Source organism: Talaromyces amestolkiae, assembly GCF_001896365.1.
Source record: "Talaromyces amestolkiae strain CIB chromosome Unknown scaffold5.1, whole genome shotgun sequence".
NCBI classification, from domain to species: domain Eukaryota; kingdom Fungi; phylum Ascomycota; class Eurotiomycetes; order Eurotiales; family Trichocomaceae; genus Talaromyces; species Talaromyces amestolkiae.
Window position 1 is genome coordinate 1,248,248 of NW_024468041.1, and position 20,140 is coordinate 1,268,387.

Genomic DNA, 20,140 nt, shown 5'->3' on the forward strand with positions numbered 1-20,140 from the left:
CACTAAAGATAAAGAGTCATTAGGTAGATAGTGTTGTATCAAGTAATAATACCATTCATGAATCATAAAGTTGAGGAAGGGCCCCAATTCTGGCGGCAATGTAATAATATGCACAAGATTATCGAATGAAAACATAGAAAAGAAGTAAAGTAGTAGCCCAGTTTGGTTGCAGAAAAGAAAAGGTTCTAGGAAACACGAGATACGTAGTACAGTTGACAGGATCGCCTTTTGATGGCATGATCGATATTTTAAAGAGAAAAAAAGAAACTCCAGGCTGTAAATGAGGCAAGTGGGAATTCATTCTGAAAGGTGAGTTTGTTGCAGATGTGGAATGAGAGTCGTAACGTGGCATAAAAGAACAGTTAATGTTAATGAGTGATTGAGGCGAAGTGCTCGATTCGACAGTTGTGTTGGAATAGTAGCTTTACGCTATCGCCTTCGCCAATGAAGAACATCTCGAAGGTGGATATGACTGGTCTGACCTTCTGGGCGTTGGTTCTCATCGTGACGACCTTTTCCTGGGCGAGGCGTTGATTCATCCAGCTCTGACATGGCCGGAGTAGGAGCCGGACGTGGCGTGGCATCAGGATCTATATCTGAAGAATCTGTAGGCTCTCCAGACGTCACTGCTGTTTGACTGGGTGATACGTCGTCTGTCGTGGTGCCCTCCTTGGACGGCGTTGAGAGTCCTTTCGCCTGAGGTTGTGGTTCAGAGCCTGGAGACCGAATTTCCGTAGGATACTCGTGAAGAGGTTCTAGCGCAGGGCGTTTTATAGTATCCGGTGATCGAGATGAACGCGGCGACTCTGGCTTGGATGACCGCCTTTCCGGAGAAGACATCTCATCTTGAGACATGTCAAACGCACCGAGCTGTTCTCCCAGATCATCAATATCCCCGGCTGCAAGCTCTGCAGCTTTCTCCTTGGCCAGGATTTCCTCGCTGCCGCTGACGACACTACCACGACTGTTGGTCCGCATCATTTCTGTGCCCAGCTTTGAACTAGAACGAGGTCCTTTGGAAGTATGTGGACCACGGTGGCGAGCGTGTAAATTTCCAAGCTCTTCGTCTTCGTCGTCTCCGGATTCAGCACCTTCATAGCGCCGTTTCTCCAAAGACTCCCGCTTGGCACGAATTGCTTCGGTAGATCGTTGTTTGCGGGGCGCAACCAAAGTCGGCGGATTGGACGTAGGCGGCGCTGAAAGAGCGTGCTGCAGTGGAGGAAGACTCAAGGCCCCTGGAATATTCGTATTGAGTTTAGGTTCGACCGCGGCGGCGGCTGCCTCTGATATTCCAAGACCTTCCGAGGAGTCTCCCCAACTATCAGTGTGACGGCTAATAACGACTGGGATTTCCTCCGGCTTAGTCGAATCCATGTCGCCAAAGTAGCTGCTTCCCACTGAGTCCGCTCTGCTAGAACCTCGATAAGAACTCGAAGGTACTGGATGAAACCCAGAAGATATCGAGCTGGGGCTGTCTTCTGCATGACTGAGAGCACGTGGAAGTGGAGGAGGAGGTATCACTAGAGAATGCGTGGGGACGTAATCCTTTGGCGGAGGCTTCCACTGGCAGAACTTGCACATTGCTTCGGTCAGTTTGTTCAACGTCGGGGGCTTTTCAATTAGAGCATTGAAGTGATGTGTCTCGGGGAGATCCTTCAGATAACCGGTAACCGCAATGATAGGTGTATGTCTGTTGGCACTTCGTGTCTCACGTATCATCCGGGCTACATCTGCGCCATTAATTTGAGGAAGTTTGACTTCTGTCATGATGATATCAAATTGCACTTCACTCAATGCATAACGGATCCCTTCGGAGCCGTTGACAGCTGTAATCGTGCGGCAGCGTAACTTTTCAAATAGTCGTTCCATGACCAACCTAGACACTGGGTGATCTTCGCAAATCAAGACATCAAGAGGACGGAACACAGGACCATCCAGCAAGTTGATTTGAGAGAGTCGTCGAGAGCTCTGTCGCCGCCGCTGTACCTTCAACAATGCCTTGGTTCTGGGGTCTTCGTTGTCGGAAGATGAGGGAGAAATATCGAACAATTGACTGCGGCGCTTATGATGGGTTGGAATAAACGGCTCTTTAGACGAGACAGAATGTCCTTCGCTGTCCTGTGATCCAATCGTCTGAGATCTAGCACGGGTGACGCCTGTTTGTGGAGGTCCGGATGAAATCTTCTCTGGGGAATGAGTCGTCAACCGTCCAGCTTTGTTCGATGTCGGCGCGGAAGAAGCAAGCTTGACACTAGCTGTTAGATGTGGAACCTCAAACTTATCAGGCATTGGACCAACCGATTGCTGCGACTGCGCCGAAGAGGACCCGGAAGTCTTTCTACGCTCGTGATTCTGACCAGTGCTAAATTGAACAAGTAATGGAGAAGAAGGCTGTGAAGGCCGATTCGGAGATGATCCAGTCTGACTCAATCCAGATGGCGATGCTGGGCGATTTCCTTTTGTATGTGAGAGAGTGCGTTGCAACGGCATGGGAAGTAGTGGACTACCTTCAAGAGATGGCGTCGAGCTAGGAACACTGGGGGATGCCGTTGTCGATGGTATCTGCCTTTGCTGAGCTTGCATGGCTTCTTGTCGCAGTCTCTGGATGACATCTTTGTTTGCTCGTTCCAGCATGGGAAGGTTCTTGAAATTGAAGTTGCCAAAGTCGTCGGCCAACACAGGTTCACTTAAACGACGGCTTCGTGTATCTCGGACATGTGGCGGAATATGAAGCGGCATCAGTCCACGTTTCATCGAGTTGACTTGCGAACGAACTTTGGACAGCGCATCATGAGGTCGATCGGGATATTCTCCAGCCGTCAAGGGATACTGAGGTGACTGAGACTGAGCATCTTCAAGTTCTTCGAATGACTGTAAAGTTGCACCGCGAGCATCGAAATATTCCGTATCTTCCGGATTCTCAGGGTTGGGAACAAACTCCGCCTTGTCTTCAAGCAATGTATCCCAATTGACGTCGGCAAACCAAGGGTGGCTACGAATCTCAGCGCCTCCATTAGGGAACTTCTCTTCAACATTAGCTCCCAATCGCTGTTCTGGATTGATTGTCATCAGTTTGTTCATCAAATCGATGGCTTCGGGCGACGCCAATTCCTGGGCTTCTTCGGGCCAATTTATTCGCCGATGCAAGATGTTTTCAAATACCTCATCCGGTGTCGCGGCATTAAATGGTGGATAGCCGTAGAGAAACTCAAACAGAATACAACCAAGTGACCACCAGTCGCTCATCTCATCTTGGCCAACACCATTGATCGTTTCAGGCGCCAAGTAGTCCGGAGTACCAACAAATCTTCGGTTGTGATCTTCAGGATCGAACAAGGCCATTGGAGGTGGCAGCATCGATTGTGAAGGCGGTGTGTTGTGTACTGCTAATGAGGATGTCGCACTCACCGTCTGACTCAAAGGTACTAGATGTGGAGACTCGCCTCCTTCGCTAGGTGCTTCGTCTTCGGTCACGGCTTGAGATGGAGGTGGTAGAGGCGCGGGAGTCTCTGCACCCTCACCCAGCGAAAATGTCCGAAACATGGCATTCAGAGTATCACTCCCACCGCTATCACTACGATAACCAGAAGCGCGCCCAAGGCTCTCGCGAGGTGGGGGCATTTGGCTCAGGCTAAAGTACGAAGGTTGATTATAGCTTCCAGTGTCGGGCGCCATGATTGGAGTGGAACTAGGCGATTGTCCCCCCTGAAAATCAAAAGATGCAGAGCGCGACGAAGCCAACGACATAGCTCGAGGAAATGGCCCTTGCTTCAATAAATCTGGCGCAGATTCGTTGGGACTTTTCAGTACCCGTTTCTGACGACCAACCAGTCCCATTCTGGATAAACCAAAATCAGTAAGTTTGAGATGACCGCGCTGGTCAATGAGAAGGTTGTCTGGTTTCAAATCTCGATGTACAATGCCTCGGTTGTGTAAATGCTCAACACCTAGAACCACTTCGGCAATGTATTTCTTAGCCCAGTCTTCAGGTAGACCCTGCAAAATTTTGACCAACGAGGCACAGTCTCCTCCATTAAGATACTCCATTACAAGGTAGAGATAGTCTTTGCTGGAGAAGGTCCAGTATAATTTGGCAACGAAATCACTCTCGCCCTGCCACATCATGATTGCTCGTTCCGCTTTGACATTGGTAACCTGATTTTTGGCAACCATGTCTGCCTTCTTTAGTACCTTGATGGCAAAGTACTCTCCAGTGGCCTTCTTCTTTGAAAGATAGACACTCCCAAATGCACCTTTGCTGATCGGTTTAATGATTTCAAAGTCCTTGATTGATGGTGGTGCAGGGCGAGGCTGTGGCTGACTCACGGAGCTCAGGTGTGGTGAGATGGGTGCCCTTGGATCTGACGAAGTAGTGGAAGATTGTCGTCGATAGTGGTGGTGAGTATGCAAATGGTGATGTGGCGGCAGCCCTTGAGCGGTCAACTCGTTCGTGGTCAGTAATGGAGAAATGCTAGGAGAAGGCATACTCTCGCCACTAGGCAGACGAGGTTTCGATAGGCGTAACGGAGACCCAGGCCCTTGTACACGACCTGGGGATGCCTGGCGACGTGGCGAGCTTGATAAATTTGGTAGAATCAAGCTCTTACGCTTTCTACTCCTTTCACTCCTGGATTGTGAAATGCTCTTCTCGGATGAAGGAGATTCAGTTCCTCTGGCGGCGGCGATGAGAGAGGAAGAAGGTACGCTGCTGCTATCGCTATTATCGCCCACGTCACTTTCAGCCAGTAGTGATCCCCGCTTAACAGGCTGAGATGTACCTAAAACCCCGCTGATGCTTTTATGAGAACGAGGAGTCGGACATTCTAAGGGACTTGCTGAACGGGTGGAGACTGCAACCGACGATCCGCGTCGAGGTGATTGAGAGTGAGAAGACGGATCTGAATGTTCACGCGTGATGTCGGAAGATGGCTCTTGAGACAGAGGAGCACTTGGTTCGACGCTTTGAGAGGTAGGTTGTTCTTCGCTGATGTGATCAGCATTTTTCGCTTGCTCACCTTCCGATTCATATGAGCCAGAAGTTGACGAAGAATCCGACAATTCGCCAGCCGCAATGCGCTCGGCCTTGGTGAGTGCTACTTCAATACATTCTTCCACCATGACTGTGTATTCCACCCGGATTCTCTCGGCATACTCAACAATCCGACGATGACGAACCACTGCATCGACCTTGGCTTTGGCGGCCCGTTCTGTATCGGCGGACAAAGCAGCAAGGCCCTGTTCTTGCTCTAGCGTATTGCTGCTGGGGGATTGCCATTGTAGTACTTGCGAGATGCGAGACTCTGACTGAGGAGACAAAGTTCGAAGATCCTCTATACTGTCTGTTCGTGTTTCTTTCAGCGCAGGAGTACTGATTTCCAACGCCGTGTCGCACAGATCCAGAATCAGTTCAACAATACGAGCTAGAGGTCGTCGTACAGCAAAAGAGCGACCTCTTCCGTGGCCTAAACCCGATGTTGAAGGCTCTCGAGACCGCGGAGGCGTGGCTGGTGAGGAGCCCGGAGTAGAGCCCGGCAGTGATGATGATGATGGAGATGGTCCAATAGCTAGTCCTTTATATTCTGGTTGCGGAGGTGGTTGAACCTCTGTAGAAGGAAGGCGGCCCTGGCGAGCTTCCAAAGCGTCAAGAACTTTCACAATTGCATGCCGATGCTCGTTAAGATTTTCTTGGGCAAGCTGAACCTCCATCTCTGCAGTATGTTCCTGAAGACATAGCTCGGAATGCTTCTCAAACCACCAAGGGGTAATTTGGCGTTCGCAGATTCGACACAGTACTGGGGTGGGTATAACGGATTTGTCGGCGTTGGCGTCGGCAGCTCGTTCAGCCAAGACTGTCAAGTGGTTTGCTAGCACTTCTGCTCCGACGCCGAGAGACTCTACAAGGAGTGGAGGTAGATCGATGGTGACTTCCTTCGGCGATGTCGACGGCCGTAGCATCCACATTGTCTATCGGCATAAGTTAGCGTCTTCAAATGCAGTGATGGTTCAAACCCTTGACTTACATGTCCTTCACCATCACCTGAACGGTCGTAGATCATAATTCCCTGTGCTTCCATATCAAGTACATCTTCTTCATTCTTTTTGACATCGGTTGACTCATCCTGTCCATCGTCGGCGGGGTTTTTAGATTCACTTTCGAGGTGATCGTCATCTCTGATCGTAGATGCCGATTCCTTGACTGAAGATTTAAGCATTGATCCTGGTCCCATAGCAACTGAGAACCGTATGAATCGACTTCTCGAATCATCTTCCTTCATTGACTTGATGGCATCTTGAAAACAAGACTTGTTGGACCAAAGCACCTCCGAAATAACCTTGCCCTCGACCGACTCGGGATCAGTACCAATAACCTGTCTCCACGACGGGCTGACCCATTTGATATGACCATCCAGCCCCAAATCTAGAATCACATTCAACGTCTCTTCCGCAGCTTCCCGTAAATCTTCGCGCTCAGCTCGCATGTCTTCGCTGAATGTCCGATCCATTGCCACCCGATTGTGGCCCGGAATTCGTGCCTCCTCTCTCAACGCAGCCACTGTCGGTGGAGCGAGAAATTGAGACGCGTTTGTATTGATTCCTGCCATGGTGTCGTCTTTCCCGCGGAAATCGCCTACGAGTTGACACGGCAGTAGTCTTCACGAATCGTCGTACTCCTTCTGTACTTATAATATCGTCAAGCCGAAGCAGGGTACCAAGGCAAAGCCGGACCGACTGCCAGGCAGATCGGCTACCCGTGAGCAGCTGTGGCCTCGCCCGTGAGATCAACAATCCATGGCGGGGAACACGAGCGTCAAGGCAGTTGAAGAGCAATTATCCGACTGCAGGAAATGTAGTAGAGGGCAACACGCCCTCCAAGCAGGGTAGCAATGAGATTTGTTGTTCAATGAGGCGTAGAATTGGAATTTTCGCAGGTTGACGACGAACGATGATGAAGTTGACGGCCAGTCACCTGCTGTAAAGTGGTTGTCGAGCGCGGTGGGGAACGCAGATAAGTCTAAGTCGCGGGTCGATCGATAGTGGAGCGACGATAGTGAGAGAGCAAGAGAGTAGGAGCAGGACGGTAGAGATTGAGTCGAGAGACTGGCAAGGAATGAAGGCTGGAACAGCGTACACGATAGTGTAGTAGTTCAATATAATGCCCGACGAGTCAGAACGAAAGAAGTTGGTGGTCGTCGCAGGATAAGAAACGCTACGGGAAGGCACACGCCGAGTCGCGACGGAGGAAGGAGCGTGCTCTTGGCGAAACTGCCTTGGTTTTCAGGCAGTCAACCACGTATGCTCTTATCGACTATCGCTTTTATCGCGGGCAGTTAATATTTCTTTCTTTATTATTGCATCAGTGAATATCGAATGACTCGTCCAGGACAATATACACCCACCCCTTGCCTCCCAATCGGCCATTTGTCTGGAACGTCGCCTCAGAGGCAACCCAGCCATGTGATCACTCCAATATTTGATGGCGTACAGCATCTGCCTTCAGCGTTTTGCATGTCATGTGTGAGCTTTAAAGCTTACCAGAACACTGGACGTACAGCGGTGAGTTGTCAATACAATCCAGGTCTCTCCTGATACATACTCCAACTAATTAATTGAAGAGTTAAGAGTCATACATGGGATGTAATGCAGCATGACCGCACCACGGACCAGTTAGACTCACCACCGGACTGACGCGACTAGTGGTCACTACACTAATATTTCCTTTTCCAAGCATAGGCAAAAGCATATTTGCCCTGTCTACCAATGGCTGCGAATCAGACCTGCGAGACGGCCAGAGACTAGACCCGCCCATACATTAAGCCCATGTACATGGGATGGAGCCATGTCTATCTGTCTGGCCGAGTCTGCCGTTTTAATATATTTTTACGATGTAGATGCAGCCATCATCCAGGTAGTTATACTCTGCGTGCCGGTTGTGGACGGCCTTAGTCTGTTGAAGTCCTAGGAGGAATATTCTGTCGAGGTCAATCTAGATTTCAGAAACGAGCAAACATCTCCCAACCTTTGGATCAGCATTCCAACCCTTTCAACCCCGCATATCCGTACCACCTCCTAATACTACTAGTACGTAGTGGACAGCCTGTTAGTAGCAGTACGCAGTACTAGAGGATCCCTCCAAATTCTTACATCCATTAGAGTTTGCATGATTGCAGCAGAACGAGGGGAAGATTTCCAGCTAGGAATTTGTATCCACTGGCGATTCCGGGGTTGACAAGGCCGCAAACCATGGATGCTAATACGTATCTCATCGCCCAAACTTGGTTATACTTGCTATATATTTCTGGTCAATAGAGTGAAAATTAGTGATTGTTCTGTATTTTTAGATTTAATTTCATTTATTTTGGAGCAAATGGGAAGCTCTAGAGGCTCTACTCGAACTGTAGATATGTACTTTCTCGGGCACGAAGCCAATCGTCTTTTTCCGCCCGTTTCTCAGAAGACAACCTTAATAATCGTATTAGAACATTAGATTTCATTCTAAAATTAGGAGAAATTAGAAAAAAAGCAAAATTAAGAAACCAAAACGATAAACAGTATGAAATGCCAACTGCGAATATTGCATGATGTAGTCTTACCCCAGCTCGCTAAACATAGCCCACTGGCCGTATATAGAAATGATCAGCCTGTCACTTTGATGAAAATATAAGTGGGAGCCTTCTTGTGATTTGCTGCAGCCATCAAATGATATGGAAGTCGCGGATGCGTTTGTTGCAATCCGATTGATCAATGTGCCGGATTCCGTCTATATGGCTGTCGTCAGGGTTATGTGCGGGCCTCTGCACCCATGGACTATAGAACGGCTTTATTCAGATAAAATTCTCAATTGACTGTGGCTAAATCAGCAGATGATAAAACTATGCGACATGCTCCTCTCTCCTCGGAACAGGCAAATCAGCCAAACAAGGCGCATGAAACACTTTGCCTTCTACAGCACCCATCACCGTACGCGCCAGGACCAGAATCCAGAGCAGGACTACAAGTCCGGAAAATATCTGTTCTTATAATCAGCTCCAGCGATATCTATAGCAGGAAATGAAAAGATACTTACAGTCCCCAGAACAAGGAAAAACCTCGACCCCAACTCCCGTCCAATTTGGCATGTACTCATCGCAAACACGCCCAGAGGAAATGTAAAACCCCACCAACCAATATTGAACGGGAATTTGCGCGTATACGCGATGGAGGTAAGCGCGAAAAAAAGCCAGCTCAATCCAAATCCCCAGAGGATTAATGCAGTCAGAAATCCGAGAGCAGAAAAGATGTCGCCAGCACTGGCGGGAAGGGTGTGATTGTGTGTTTTTGATAAGAGGGTTGGCATGAGGAGGCCTAATTTTTGGATTCTGGATCCAGAATCAGTTTCGTTGTATACTGACGAGGTGGGCAAAAGAAAGACATACGCAAAACCACCTTGTCCCAACGGACCCAGGGGCAGAAACACACTCACAATAACCGCTTTCGGCGGTAGCTTGTGTAGTGTCAGCCGCTGCAAGTAAATCGTCGTTACCATAAATGCCATGGGTACACCAATACCCCAAAGCACATAACTCACGACCACCGTCCAAAGGGCGTGTTGCGGGTCAATGTCGACCAGGATGTCGGCGACAACGGCCCCCGAGGCAGCGGCCACGATAGGACTGACGATTGGTAAAAGCCAGACGGCTGTCATGGCGGAGAGGTCTAGTTTTTGCATGTGCATCATCCTTTTCAGGTGCGAATACCAGTGAGATGAGTTTTATGGATAAGAAAGGGAGAGGGGCGTACAAAAGAGCAGGTAACGTCAACGCCACCAAGACCGAAACAACAGCATCAAAAATCCACAATCCCCACGCAAACCGTCTCGTCCAGTCTCCTCCCCAAGCCGGCACACAGACCAAAACAAACATATTGATAATCGTCGCAAATCCCATCGGAAATGTACCTAGGAACATTGACTGCACGGGATGACGAATCATAGCAGTAAAAATCTGTGGATACAGCAAGTATCGTAACGCGGTCATTATGCAGAAGAGACTGAACAGCAAAACGTTGAGGGCGAAGATGATGACGGAGATGTAGTAGAGCCAGACGCTGTTAAAGGGGAGGGTGTTGAGGAGGATGGATGCTATGCCTGTGCCCATGTTGACGGAGAACCATCTATTTGCGTTAGTCTGGTCATACTGAGTGTATTTCTTTGGAAAGTGAACAGTACGATGGAGTGAAGTTTCGGATAACTCGTCTCCAACCAACATCGTGTTTTGAGACGGCCATGGTGGGTTGGTTAACTTTGCATACGGCCATGCTGATACACAAAATCTATACCACTCTTAGCTTTGAATGTGGTTTATATAAATATTGACACAAGTTTTGAGGAAGTAATTGGTAAATGGAATTTCTTTTCATACAAAAAATGTTGATCTCGGCCGAAGGAAAATGATGCATGAGTCAGCCACCCGCCCAATCCGGCCGAGTGGCCAATTGCCTCATTTAATCTTTACAACATGAACTTCTAGGAACAAACCAAGTTGTATAATCAGAGGATTGATGAGTTATCGTACATTATGGCAGACTCAGATAGAGCCAGCGAAAGAGATGTGCCCAGCCTAACGCTCACAACGAAAYCCCCYCCAMCGCAGCCGCCATATCCGTCGCCTCAAAATCCGCACGCATCATCCCCGTAACCCCCTCACAATGCTTGAATAGCAACTTCGTAACAAGCTCCAACTCCATCGCCGCCTTGAGCGCCCACGTCCAATCCTGTTGCAAACTAGAAGTATCATCATCATCCTCAAAGGGCCCAAACAGATTCCAATCCGTACCCCCCGACGAATCCCAGACAGTGCCGCCCCGCTTCCTAGGCATCATCTTCGCATATAGCAATCCTTCAGGATAATTCTCGTATGCCCAGCGTGCAACGTGCCGCATTACACCTTCGATGTTGTCAAGGAATTGCTTCCAGCCTTGGTCGCGCGCCTGCTCGGATAGATTCTGGGTGCGGCCTTGGAGGTATTTCACCCATTTCATTGCCGCGATGAAATCGTCGACGTACGCTTCGGCGCGTAAGTGGTCGGTCTCATCCGGATCGCCGTTCTGTTGGATTGTCTTCTGGAGAGTGAGGATAAAGCCTGGGACATGGCTGACGTTGTCACGAGGAGGCCACATTGTGCTGAGGGTTTTTTTTTTTTTTGATAATGGGATCTCGATATGATTGTCCAAATGATTGTTCAGATGGTTGAGATCTGGATAATTGATATGAGATCGTTAGGTTTGTATGATTGAGATGAAGTGAGTAGATGTTTGTACTCTTATATACATGCTGAGCACATGTATAGGATAGCATTTCTGAGGACAGAACCACAAGATATCTCAAATTGGCACAAAATAATCGGATAGTCCTTTCGAATCCCGCCGAATTTGTCCATGCATTAGGTCCAATGTTTCTAATGTACAAGTGAAGTACTGACAAAGCCATTGTTTTGACCACTAACCCTGAAACTCGTTTCAAGTCATTCAAAAAATGTCATTTCCTCTGAAGGTATCGAAATGAGGCAGATAATCAAAATTTTGGTCCATAATTCTGGTACACTTACTTTTCCACAATTGTTGCCAATGGGCCAATGCTGGAAAAGGCCCAACAATCGACTGGCAAATACATCTGTCGGAGGCGAACCCGACTCCCCGAATTGGTTGAACCCGACAGAAACCGACAGATATTTAAGATTGACCAACTTGATGTTCCCGGAACAGGGAGTATGGGGACCATTTCTCGTCTTCCTCTCCCTAAGAAACTTATCGAGCAGCTTCATATCAAGAGATTATTCGTTATCCTTGTCTTCCAATTTTGCAATTTTAAGTTTGAGAATCTCGCGCTCCAATTTGAATAGCACAATTTCCTCCATGAGAGCTTGTATTTTTTCATAGTCTTCTTCCTCATCTTCATCTCGTTGCTGTATAGGAACCAACTGATCCGAATGCTGTTTCAACCAGCGCGAAGCCCAATTCTTTCCGGGCTCTTTCCCCGTCATCAACTTCGCAAACTCCACCAGCCTCGCATTGGAGAGCGACGCTCCACGTTTCGCAAACTCGTTCACTACAGTGATCAGAAGCGCCGATTGCTCTTTGCCTAATAAGGCTTGGGCGTAGTATTGGTCCTCCTTTGAGCCGTTGACTTGGCGGTATCGTCTAGACAGCGTTGAGCGGTCGACGCCGAATTTTTTGGCAATTTGTGTGTAGTTTATCTTTTCTTCTGGATCTAGAGACTGCAGATATTCGAGTGCAAGATCAATTGGAGCCATATTGGTCGACTTGCCGCATGTTCAAAGTGAGAATCTAGTCAAAATAATCTGGCGATGTGCATCAGGCGGTGAAGGCTGAGTCAGCGATCGGAATAGCGACCACTTTCCCTGTTCGGGATTAGAAACTCCGACATGCCTTTTTCTCGCATGCCTCTTTCTCGCTCTCATGATCTACTCCGAAGTTCACTTCTACTATCTTCGGCATCAGTTCGATATTAACAGAGTCATCACGCCAAAACTTAATTTCATCTCGTCTGACCCCGTCAAGATGGATACTAGACAGGCGACACAGATGCTACAAGCAAGCCAAACCCCGATACATAAATACCGACGGAATCGCAAGATTCCGTCATGTGAGCCATGTCGAAAGTCGAAAGTTGCATGCAATCACAACCTTCCTTGCAGTAGATGTATTAAAAGACGGCGCATTGATGAATGCTATTATCATCCGAATCCACTTACACGGGTAAACTATGCTTGTCCTAGGCTTTTTACTGTAACAAGTTCCGCTGACGAACGGTTTAACAGAACCCACAGGAAGCCATAGTGACGCCGGCAGCAAAGGACGTCCCGATATCACCGGAGCCAAGAATTACTGCGCGGGGCTCCTCATATGAGCAGCCTGACATAGGCGACGACTCCGAAGCTGTCAACACTGTACAAGAGTACAACCACAGGAGTAACTTTGTGCTACAGCGTGCAGGCTCAGCTCCGCCATTCGCCAACCATCATGAGACCTCAACGGGGAGACACGGTTTCCTGGGGTTTACCTCACACGTTTCAATTATGACAGAAGACTTGATGCAGCTTGGCTTGTGCTCCGGCGGTCTGGACAAGGGTACGGCTGTCCAAAGCAAACCTATCATGAACGAAAGACTCGCCAGCGGCTGTCGAGCTTTGTCGGTTTTGCAGAACAGGGCTATGATAGACCGTGGTATTGATTTGTTTTTCGAGTCTATCGAATGTATACATACTCACTGCGGCGAATTCATCGTGAGACAATGGCTTTCGGAGCTATGGTCCGCTCATGGTGATACACTTTCAAGTCAGAACGCCGAGCAGATACGCCAGCTATGCGAGTTACTGTGTCAAAACACGGCTAAACCGTTGATCTTTGATGGCAGCACCACGGCAAGGCAATGGGTACGATCTGCTACAGGCGAAAATATACGTTGGGCGACACTCGCCATGATCGCCAACTATGTAGCAACATATGCAATGGTCGCCAAATCAGATGATCCATTTTTCAAAGATTATAGCGTGGATCGCCAATCATTGATAGATCAAATGCTGGAGGCTTCAGAAGTCTGCATAGGATTCTGCCGTGAATACGATGCCTTAGATGATGCATTCCTTTGTGCACTATTGGAGCTTTACAACCTCACTGAATTCACCAAAGGAGAAGCATCCTATGCTGCATACCGTATTGGCGCTGAGGTGAGCAGTGCCCTCGTCGCAATGGGCCTCCACCAGGAGATAAACGCCAATAAAAAAGTTCCCTTTTTCCTTGCTGAGCTGCGTAAACGAGTTCGAACGATGGTCTACGGAACGGAGATCAGCATAGCCACTTTTCTGGGACGTCCACCGCGACTTTCGCATCGTTTTATGAACTTGGACCCTCCACTAGATCTGACAGAGTCCGAGCTTTTTTCTGAAGACCCCCAAAAGCTGGCTTTTGCTATTACTCGATTGGATGATCACGGTTACAATAGAGATGGAGACATCCGGCTTATCTCTTGGGTGAGATCATCCATTGGCTTTGTGGTAAGACGAGAAGATATTCTAGAGCTGTCGATAGGCAACTACACTCCGGATGAGGTGCGGCAAAAGGCAGTCGACATACAAAGAAAAACTGAAGAACATTGGCTCACTCTGCCGCACTACCTGTCGAGCTTGAAAGAAAGTCTCTTTGGGCTGGATACCCCCAAGATATTTCATCTGCACCTTCGAAATGTCTTTCGCCAAATTGGGCAGTCGAATTTACTGCTACTGCACCGCTTACTTGTGCGCAAAGCCGGTGCTGACCCGGGAGATCTGATACGAACAGCACAGGCAATCCTAAGCGACGTGATGCGATCATACAAGCGCATCGAAATGTCCGCAGCAACGTCATTCATCTATTTTCTGGCAGTACACGGGATCCGCAGCGCAGTCATACTGGCAGTAGAACTTTTGAAACAGGAACAACTCCCGGTCTACCCCGAAGCGCCACTTCTGCCTCGAAGCAGAACAATTCAGGATTTATCCATCTTTGCAGACAAGCTTAGTGACTTGGACCCTACCTTTGGTGACAAAAGTCTCTTTGAGAAGGGTCAGAAAGTGATATCTCTGATTCTTGATAAGATCTTGAGTCCTCCGAGGAGTTCGGAGCGACATTACGACCAGTCTTCAACGCAAACGCGGCGGCTTCATATAGATGCAAATACTGCTACTAATATTTTCCAGCACTCCACACATAGCGCACAGAGCACGTATGCGCCCGAGAGCTATATGTTTATGAGTGGCTTTGGCGATGATATAGGTGCGGCTATTTCTGGTCCAGATCATGAATTCAGATTATGGCTGGACAATCAAGACTGGGGTTTGTAGCATAGGACGTATGCAGTCAATCAAGCTCAAGTATAGCGTGAGGCGTTGAAATTCTCACCGAAATGATTGGACAACATCATGAAAAGCCAAACAAAAGGTTTCTTTTGCTTAAACCTATCCACAATCGAGCATGTATATAATCATTCCCCAACTCATCTCTAATTGGCTCTGTTCAATKCCGATGTGGTGCATGTCTGGAAAAGACAATGACCCACTAATGCCGACATTTGAACAGCTTCAATTGGCTGTTAGCTTATACAATGCCGATTTTATTCCGACGGCGCTAGATGTTGCCCTAACTCGGAATCGCCTACTTCCAATCGCGCGAGAGATTTATTTGCTACCAATAGGCTAATACTTGAGATATTTTTTGCAATATATCTATACCGACACATCGTGTCCTAGGCCTCAGTTAATTATTTGAAATCTCTAATAATCCGATGCGCTAACCCTAACGCGAGTTGTTATTACGTATCAGGACAACGATGGCCTTCAGTAAACCATCTAGGTATATACACAGACCCCATGTAGTCGAATTCCGAGGATGTGAAAGGGTCTTTTGCGGGATATATCAAGCCCAGCTGCCCTCGCTCTTCACATTTTTTCAGTCTCCTACAGAGGCACTTGGCTGTCACTAACTTCACACTACTTGCAAATAAGAATAAGCAAAAGCATGGCAAAAGTCGCGGCATGTAACAACGCTGATCTCTCCATCCATCTAGACTCACCTCATTCATTCCTCCCCGGCCAAACAATCACCGGTTACGTGTCTCGCACCTCTCGCTGGGTCAATACCGAAACGAACGTCAGCATCGCTCTCCACGGAAAATGCAATACCAAGCTCTTCAGTCGCGATTCCTACCAATGTCGTGGCAGCGTAGAGCTGTTCGGACAGAACGGGGTTCGACAGGAGCTTTTTAATGGTGCATTACATATAATAACGACGCCTCACCCGGACGAAAACAAGTGGCTCTTCGCGATCGATATTCCTATTTATCCTGACGCACAATCGTTGAGGTTGCATCCACTGGGCAAGGCATCATACCTACCTTTGCTATCAACAAAGCAACATGCCCTTCCCCCTTCTTTTGATCTGGGCAGCAGTGGTGTTTCTGCGTCACGTCGTGGTTCTGCAGCAGTTGAATACTATTTAGAAGCCACCATGAAGACCGCCAACCTCTCAACACCCATCGTGGCTCGGCTGCCGATTCAGCTTCGTTGCGAATCGTCGCCTTTCCCAATCACAGATTTTGATATCAAATTGCAATCTCGGCAGCTCTATACCATTACTTCCTCTCATCTCCTGCCTGCAAATATGCAAACACCCAAACTTTCCATGGGACACAAAGTTGGCAAAGTGCTAAGGCCATCTAAAGCTCCTCGTCTCACCTTCTGTCTAGAAACCAGCGTACCGTCAGTCCTTCAAATAGACAGTCCGTACCAAATCCCATTTGAGTTGCGAGCTATACCGCAATGGATGGAAACGAGCGAATGCATCGCAAAAATTCGCCACACCATCAATATAGAGAAATTGAAAGTTGGGATCCGATCGACCTCGAGTATCACGGGTATTGCCTCAGGTGCTCTGGGGCCAGTTCCGGTTGTGCGTGAAGATACCTCCACGACGAAGATTTTATTGGCGGACTATACCAAGCCAAAGAATGTCAATCGGGTCGATAATCAAGAAATTCCGTGTAAAACCTCTATGTTGACCGATAATGGTGATTCGATGACACTGCCGATTGACGAAGACGCGGGTCCGCTGAACTTTGGAGAAGTGTTGGATTTGAATATGCAACGTGGCCAGGATGGGATTTATGCACCAACTTTCATCACGTATAACATCAAACGCACATATGAGTTGGAGTGGAAGATGACTCTTGAAGTCGGCGGAGAAAGAGTCAAAGTCAAGGGTCGACATCCGGTTTTGATCATGGAGAGGACTGATCAGGATTGAGCGAAGTTATTCCCTTTTTTTTTCTTCCAGAATAGTTCACTGTTACCAATTTACGTTTTGGTTGGGAGGAGGGGTTTGAAATAAAACTTGTGCCTGCCCGATCAGGAAACATGTACCCGATAAGGTGATTTTTTCATATCAAGAAAATATACCGAATATTTCGTTCTAAAATTCATCGTCCATGAATGCTCAACACTCTATTGCTGGGAGTATTGTTTAAGACCGATTAGACTCTCAACTAGTTTTTTGGCGCTCCCTCCATGACAGAAATAGCACTTAATGGTAGGATATTCCACTCCACCAGTTCCGCGACAAAGTCAGCCAACCAATGTTGACAATTCCTCATTTGAGTTCGCTTAGTTGGTGCCTGGACCGCATTAGACAATACGATTTTAGACAGAATGGGTTCAACATTACCACATTCCTAGACGCCGAATTCATACTTGGACCTGGAGCAATAACACCAAGCGCAATCTCCTCAATGCGATCTCTAGGAGATTTGTCCCTCTTTTCAAATCGTTCTTCGCCATCCTTCAAATCCGTATCATCATCCACGACTTGTTTATCGTCGACTTCACCGATGAGAATAACGATATGCGTCCTCGTCTCGGTTCTCAAGTCATGATTCCGCACGAAATCGTGCTCAAATCCTGAGTGAACGTCTCCAGTGACATGGATTCGTTTACCAATGTTGGGATCTGCGAGGCTCGGGATCCAGAGTGACCAATGAGCCGGGAAGAGGGGCGACCTGTATACGATGAGGTATACTTTGCGCGGCATTTTAATACATTCGGAGCACGAGTTTCTTGACTCTGGAGGATTAATAGACGTTGTTCATATGCAATCAAAATCCAAGGCAGCCTTATTGTGATACGGCGCCGCCCAGGCAACCGCAGTTAGACGCCTTATTTCCTAATCCGGATATTTCAGCCGCCTTAGGGCTTTATGCATGCTGCCCTAAATTTGCGAGCTCCATCTCTCCGCTAGGCCTGTGAAATATTTAAGCCGGGCCATTTACCATTGGACACTGATTTGCAGTCTATAACAAGCAGGGTCTAGGACCTACCTGTATGTTTCTAACTCACAGCAGGGTCTTAGAGACCGAGCGAAAAGTGTCGGCATTCAAATCGAGTGTGATGGCGTTACTTACTACTCGTGACAACACCGTCCTTTCCTATTTGTCGACAGAAAGTAGGCCCAAGTGCTGGCACCCCACATCGCGCAAGCGATGTTGCATTGGACATAAAATTATATCGTTTGTATCTATCGTATATGTGGGAATGTGGACTATGATACGACCGTTGATAGCTTATGATACTGAACTCATACGGAGCGTAATTCTCGTCGACGTGCAAAAATCAGCCCTACTTTTCAGCTTTATCAATAATTTAGGACCGAGGCACTTACAAATTGAGTCGCTCTCCCATTATACTGCCTTTCGACAATGATCAGCCAATTCTTTCAGCCTTGCCGTCTCAAGAAACATGTCTGCCACATACGCTGATGGCTCAATGAAGCTGCTTCCCACTCCTGGGGGCACTGGCAAAGTAGGGATACTTACTAGGAAGAAAACATCCATCGTAAGAGTACATACATACTGACAGAAAGCAAAACAATAGGAAGGCGATGACTAATTCACCGAGTTCGCGTCGCATACGACGCTCGTACACAATTTAATTATCCGCGGCTGGAATAGGATCTATCTACAAGCACCCAAAATCAAGAGTGCAGATGTCTCTGATTTCTTGCATTATTGTGATGCGTACCATGCCTTTATGGTCGGGTACCACGACAGCGAGGAGGCGGTGTTATTCCCCAAGATTGAAGAAAGTATTGGCATTAAGGGCGTTATGGATGAGGATATGGCAGAGCATGGTAAGCTTTGAAGATATTTGATGTAAGATGTTGCTAATGCATAAAGCTGCTTTTCACGCTGATTTCGACACCACCAAGCAATACATCGACAAATGCCTGGCCTCAACATCCGAATACCGGGGTACCGACCTGGTCAAAATCCTTGATACTTATGGCTCAGCCTTCTATGACCATCTAGCGCCATTGAACTACTTTCCCTTAACCAGTACAACTTCGCCATACGAGAAATTGGTGATGCAACCACGCAGCACGCGCTAGCACGATATTCGGTCACAGATGTCCTGCCCATTCTCTGGTTTAACCTAGACACTAAGTTTGAAAGTGGGAAATGGAGTTCTTTCCTACCTTTGCCGGATCCGGTTAAGTGGTCGCTCGTCAATGAAGAGAGCCGGGTGAGGATTGATTGGTGGCGTTTCAGTAGCTGCAGTGCAGACCTGGTGGAAAGAGAGGAGTTGTTGGCTTTGCGAAAGGATTACTAAAGATATCTTCTATGGATGGTACTTTCTGAAGATGGAATCTATATTAGCATTGGACTGCTTTATGTGCACTTAGGGTGTGTGTCTTTCAGGCCACCTTATCTCGCTTTAGTAAGCGATGTACGGACAGCAAGTGTGATGAAAATCTATATGTGGTACTTATTCATCACTAAAAGATGAATGGGATGCCTTACGCAATCTGATCCCGATTTCTAGCCAGCGAGTCTTCATTATCCCCACAGATCTAGACACCCATGCGTTGAACATATCGTCTGGCGAGTTCATCTATCTAGGATGTGATTGGTAAGTATCTCAAAGGATTTTCACCTGTCGATTCCCGTATTGGAATCATGTCGTCTCGCCCCATGTTACCTTTTACCGAGGCTACACTTGTTTGGGGTAGTCTCTTTCGTTTAAAAAATATGCAATGCTTTAAGAATTGCTGTAAGGGCCTCTCCGGCGTAGGTCAAGGAAATGTAAGTTCTTTTATTGTTTCGGAGAAATAAGAAATAATATTTAATTTAGCCAATTCACATTCATATCACATTCGTAGCGTCTACTTCGACCCTAGAGGTTTTTCTGGCCATAGTAGTCTTCACTTCATCTTTGGTTTTGTGGTTCCATGACAATATGAGCCGAGATGAATCCCACAATTACACTACTGCCAGACGTTATTAGACAACATCAGCACCCTCGCTGCGAACCCAAACAATGTCAGCACCGATTGCGGTGTCGTCTTCACTTCGTGTCCAAACAATATCGGCACCGATTGCGGTGTCGTCTTCACTTCGTGTCCAGACAATGTCAGCACCAATTGCGGTGTCGTCTTCACTTCGTGTCCAGACAATGTCAGCACCAATTGCGGTGTCGTCTTCACTGCGTGTCCAGACAATGTCAGCACCAATTGCGGTGTCGTCTTCACTGCGTGTCCAGACAATGTCAGCACCAATTGCGGT

General features: G+C 47.7%; 6 protein-coding genes across 6 annotated transcripts in view; 2 read left to right on the forward strand and 4 right to left on the reverse strand.

Moving 5' to 3' along the window:
- Positions 1-429: 429 nt before the first annotated feature.
- On the reverse strand, positions 430-11,154 carry BHQ10_003515 (uncharacterized protein; the record flags this gene model as incomplete). Its single annotated transcript, XM_040875780.1, has 7 exons — positions 430-5,964; positions 6,021-6,628; positions 8,963-9,008; positions 9,065-9,356; positions 9,414-9,716; positions 9,778-10,149; positions 10,607-11,154. The coding sequence occupies 7 exons, from the start codon at positions 11,152-11,154 to the stop codon at positions 430-432; spliced, it is 7,704 nt and encodes a 2,567-aa protein (XP_040732019.1).
- Positions 11,155-11,807: 653 nt separating this feature from the next.
- On the reverse strand, positions 11,808-12,287 carry BHQ10_003516 (uncharacterized protein; the record flags this gene model as incomplete). The annotated part of the gene is made up of 1 exon (XM_040875781.1): positions 11,808-12,287. One exon carries the CDS (start codon positions 12,285-12,287, stop codon positions 11,808-11,810), a length of 480 nt encoding a protein of 159 aa, XP_040732020.1.
- Positions 12,288-12,555: 268 nt separating this feature from the next.
- BHQ10_003517 (uncharacterized protein) lies at positions 12,556-16,833 on the forward strand (the record flags this gene model as incomplete). Its single annotated transcript, XM_040875782.1, has 3 exons — positions 12,556-12,753; positions 12,816-14,808; positions 15,599-16,833. 3 exons carry the CDS (start codon positions 12,556-12,558, stop codon positions 16,831-16,833), a joined length of 3,426 nt encoding a protein of 1,141 aa, XP_040732021.1.
- Positions 16,834-17,189: 356 nt separating this feature from the next.
- BHQ10_003518 (uncharacterized protein) lies at positions 17,190-17,613 on the reverse strand (the record flags this gene model as incomplete). The annotated part of the gene is made up of 2 exons (XM_040875783.1): positions 17,190-17,200; positions 17,277-17,613. The coding sequence occupies 2 exons, from the start codon at positions 17,611-17,613 to the stop codon at positions 17,190-17,192; spliced, it is 348 nt and encodes a 115-aa protein (XP_040732022.1).
- A 995-nt stretch (positions 17,614-18,608) lies between these two features.
- On the forward strand, positions 18,609-18,966 carry BHQ10_003519 (uncharacterized protein; the record flags this gene model as incomplete). Its single annotated transcript, XM_040875784.1, has 2 exons — positions 18,609-18,708; positions 18,755-18,966. The coding sequence occupies 2 exons, from the start codon at positions 18,609-18,611 to the stop codon at positions 18,964-18,966; spliced, it is 312 nt and encodes a 103-aa protein (XP_040732023.1).
- An 892-nt stretch (positions 18,967-19,858) lies between these two features.
- BHQ10_003520 (uncharacterized protein) overlaps positions 19,859-20,140 on the reverse strand; it is a gene marked incomplete at both ends in the record, with an annotated part of 589 nt that continues 307 nt past the window's right edge. The window contains one exon of the mRNA XM_040875786.1: positions 19,859-20,140. This exon is cut by the window's right edge and continues 188 nt beyond it. Within this exon, the coding sequence (XP_040732024.1) occupies positions 19,859-20,140 (282 nt within the window).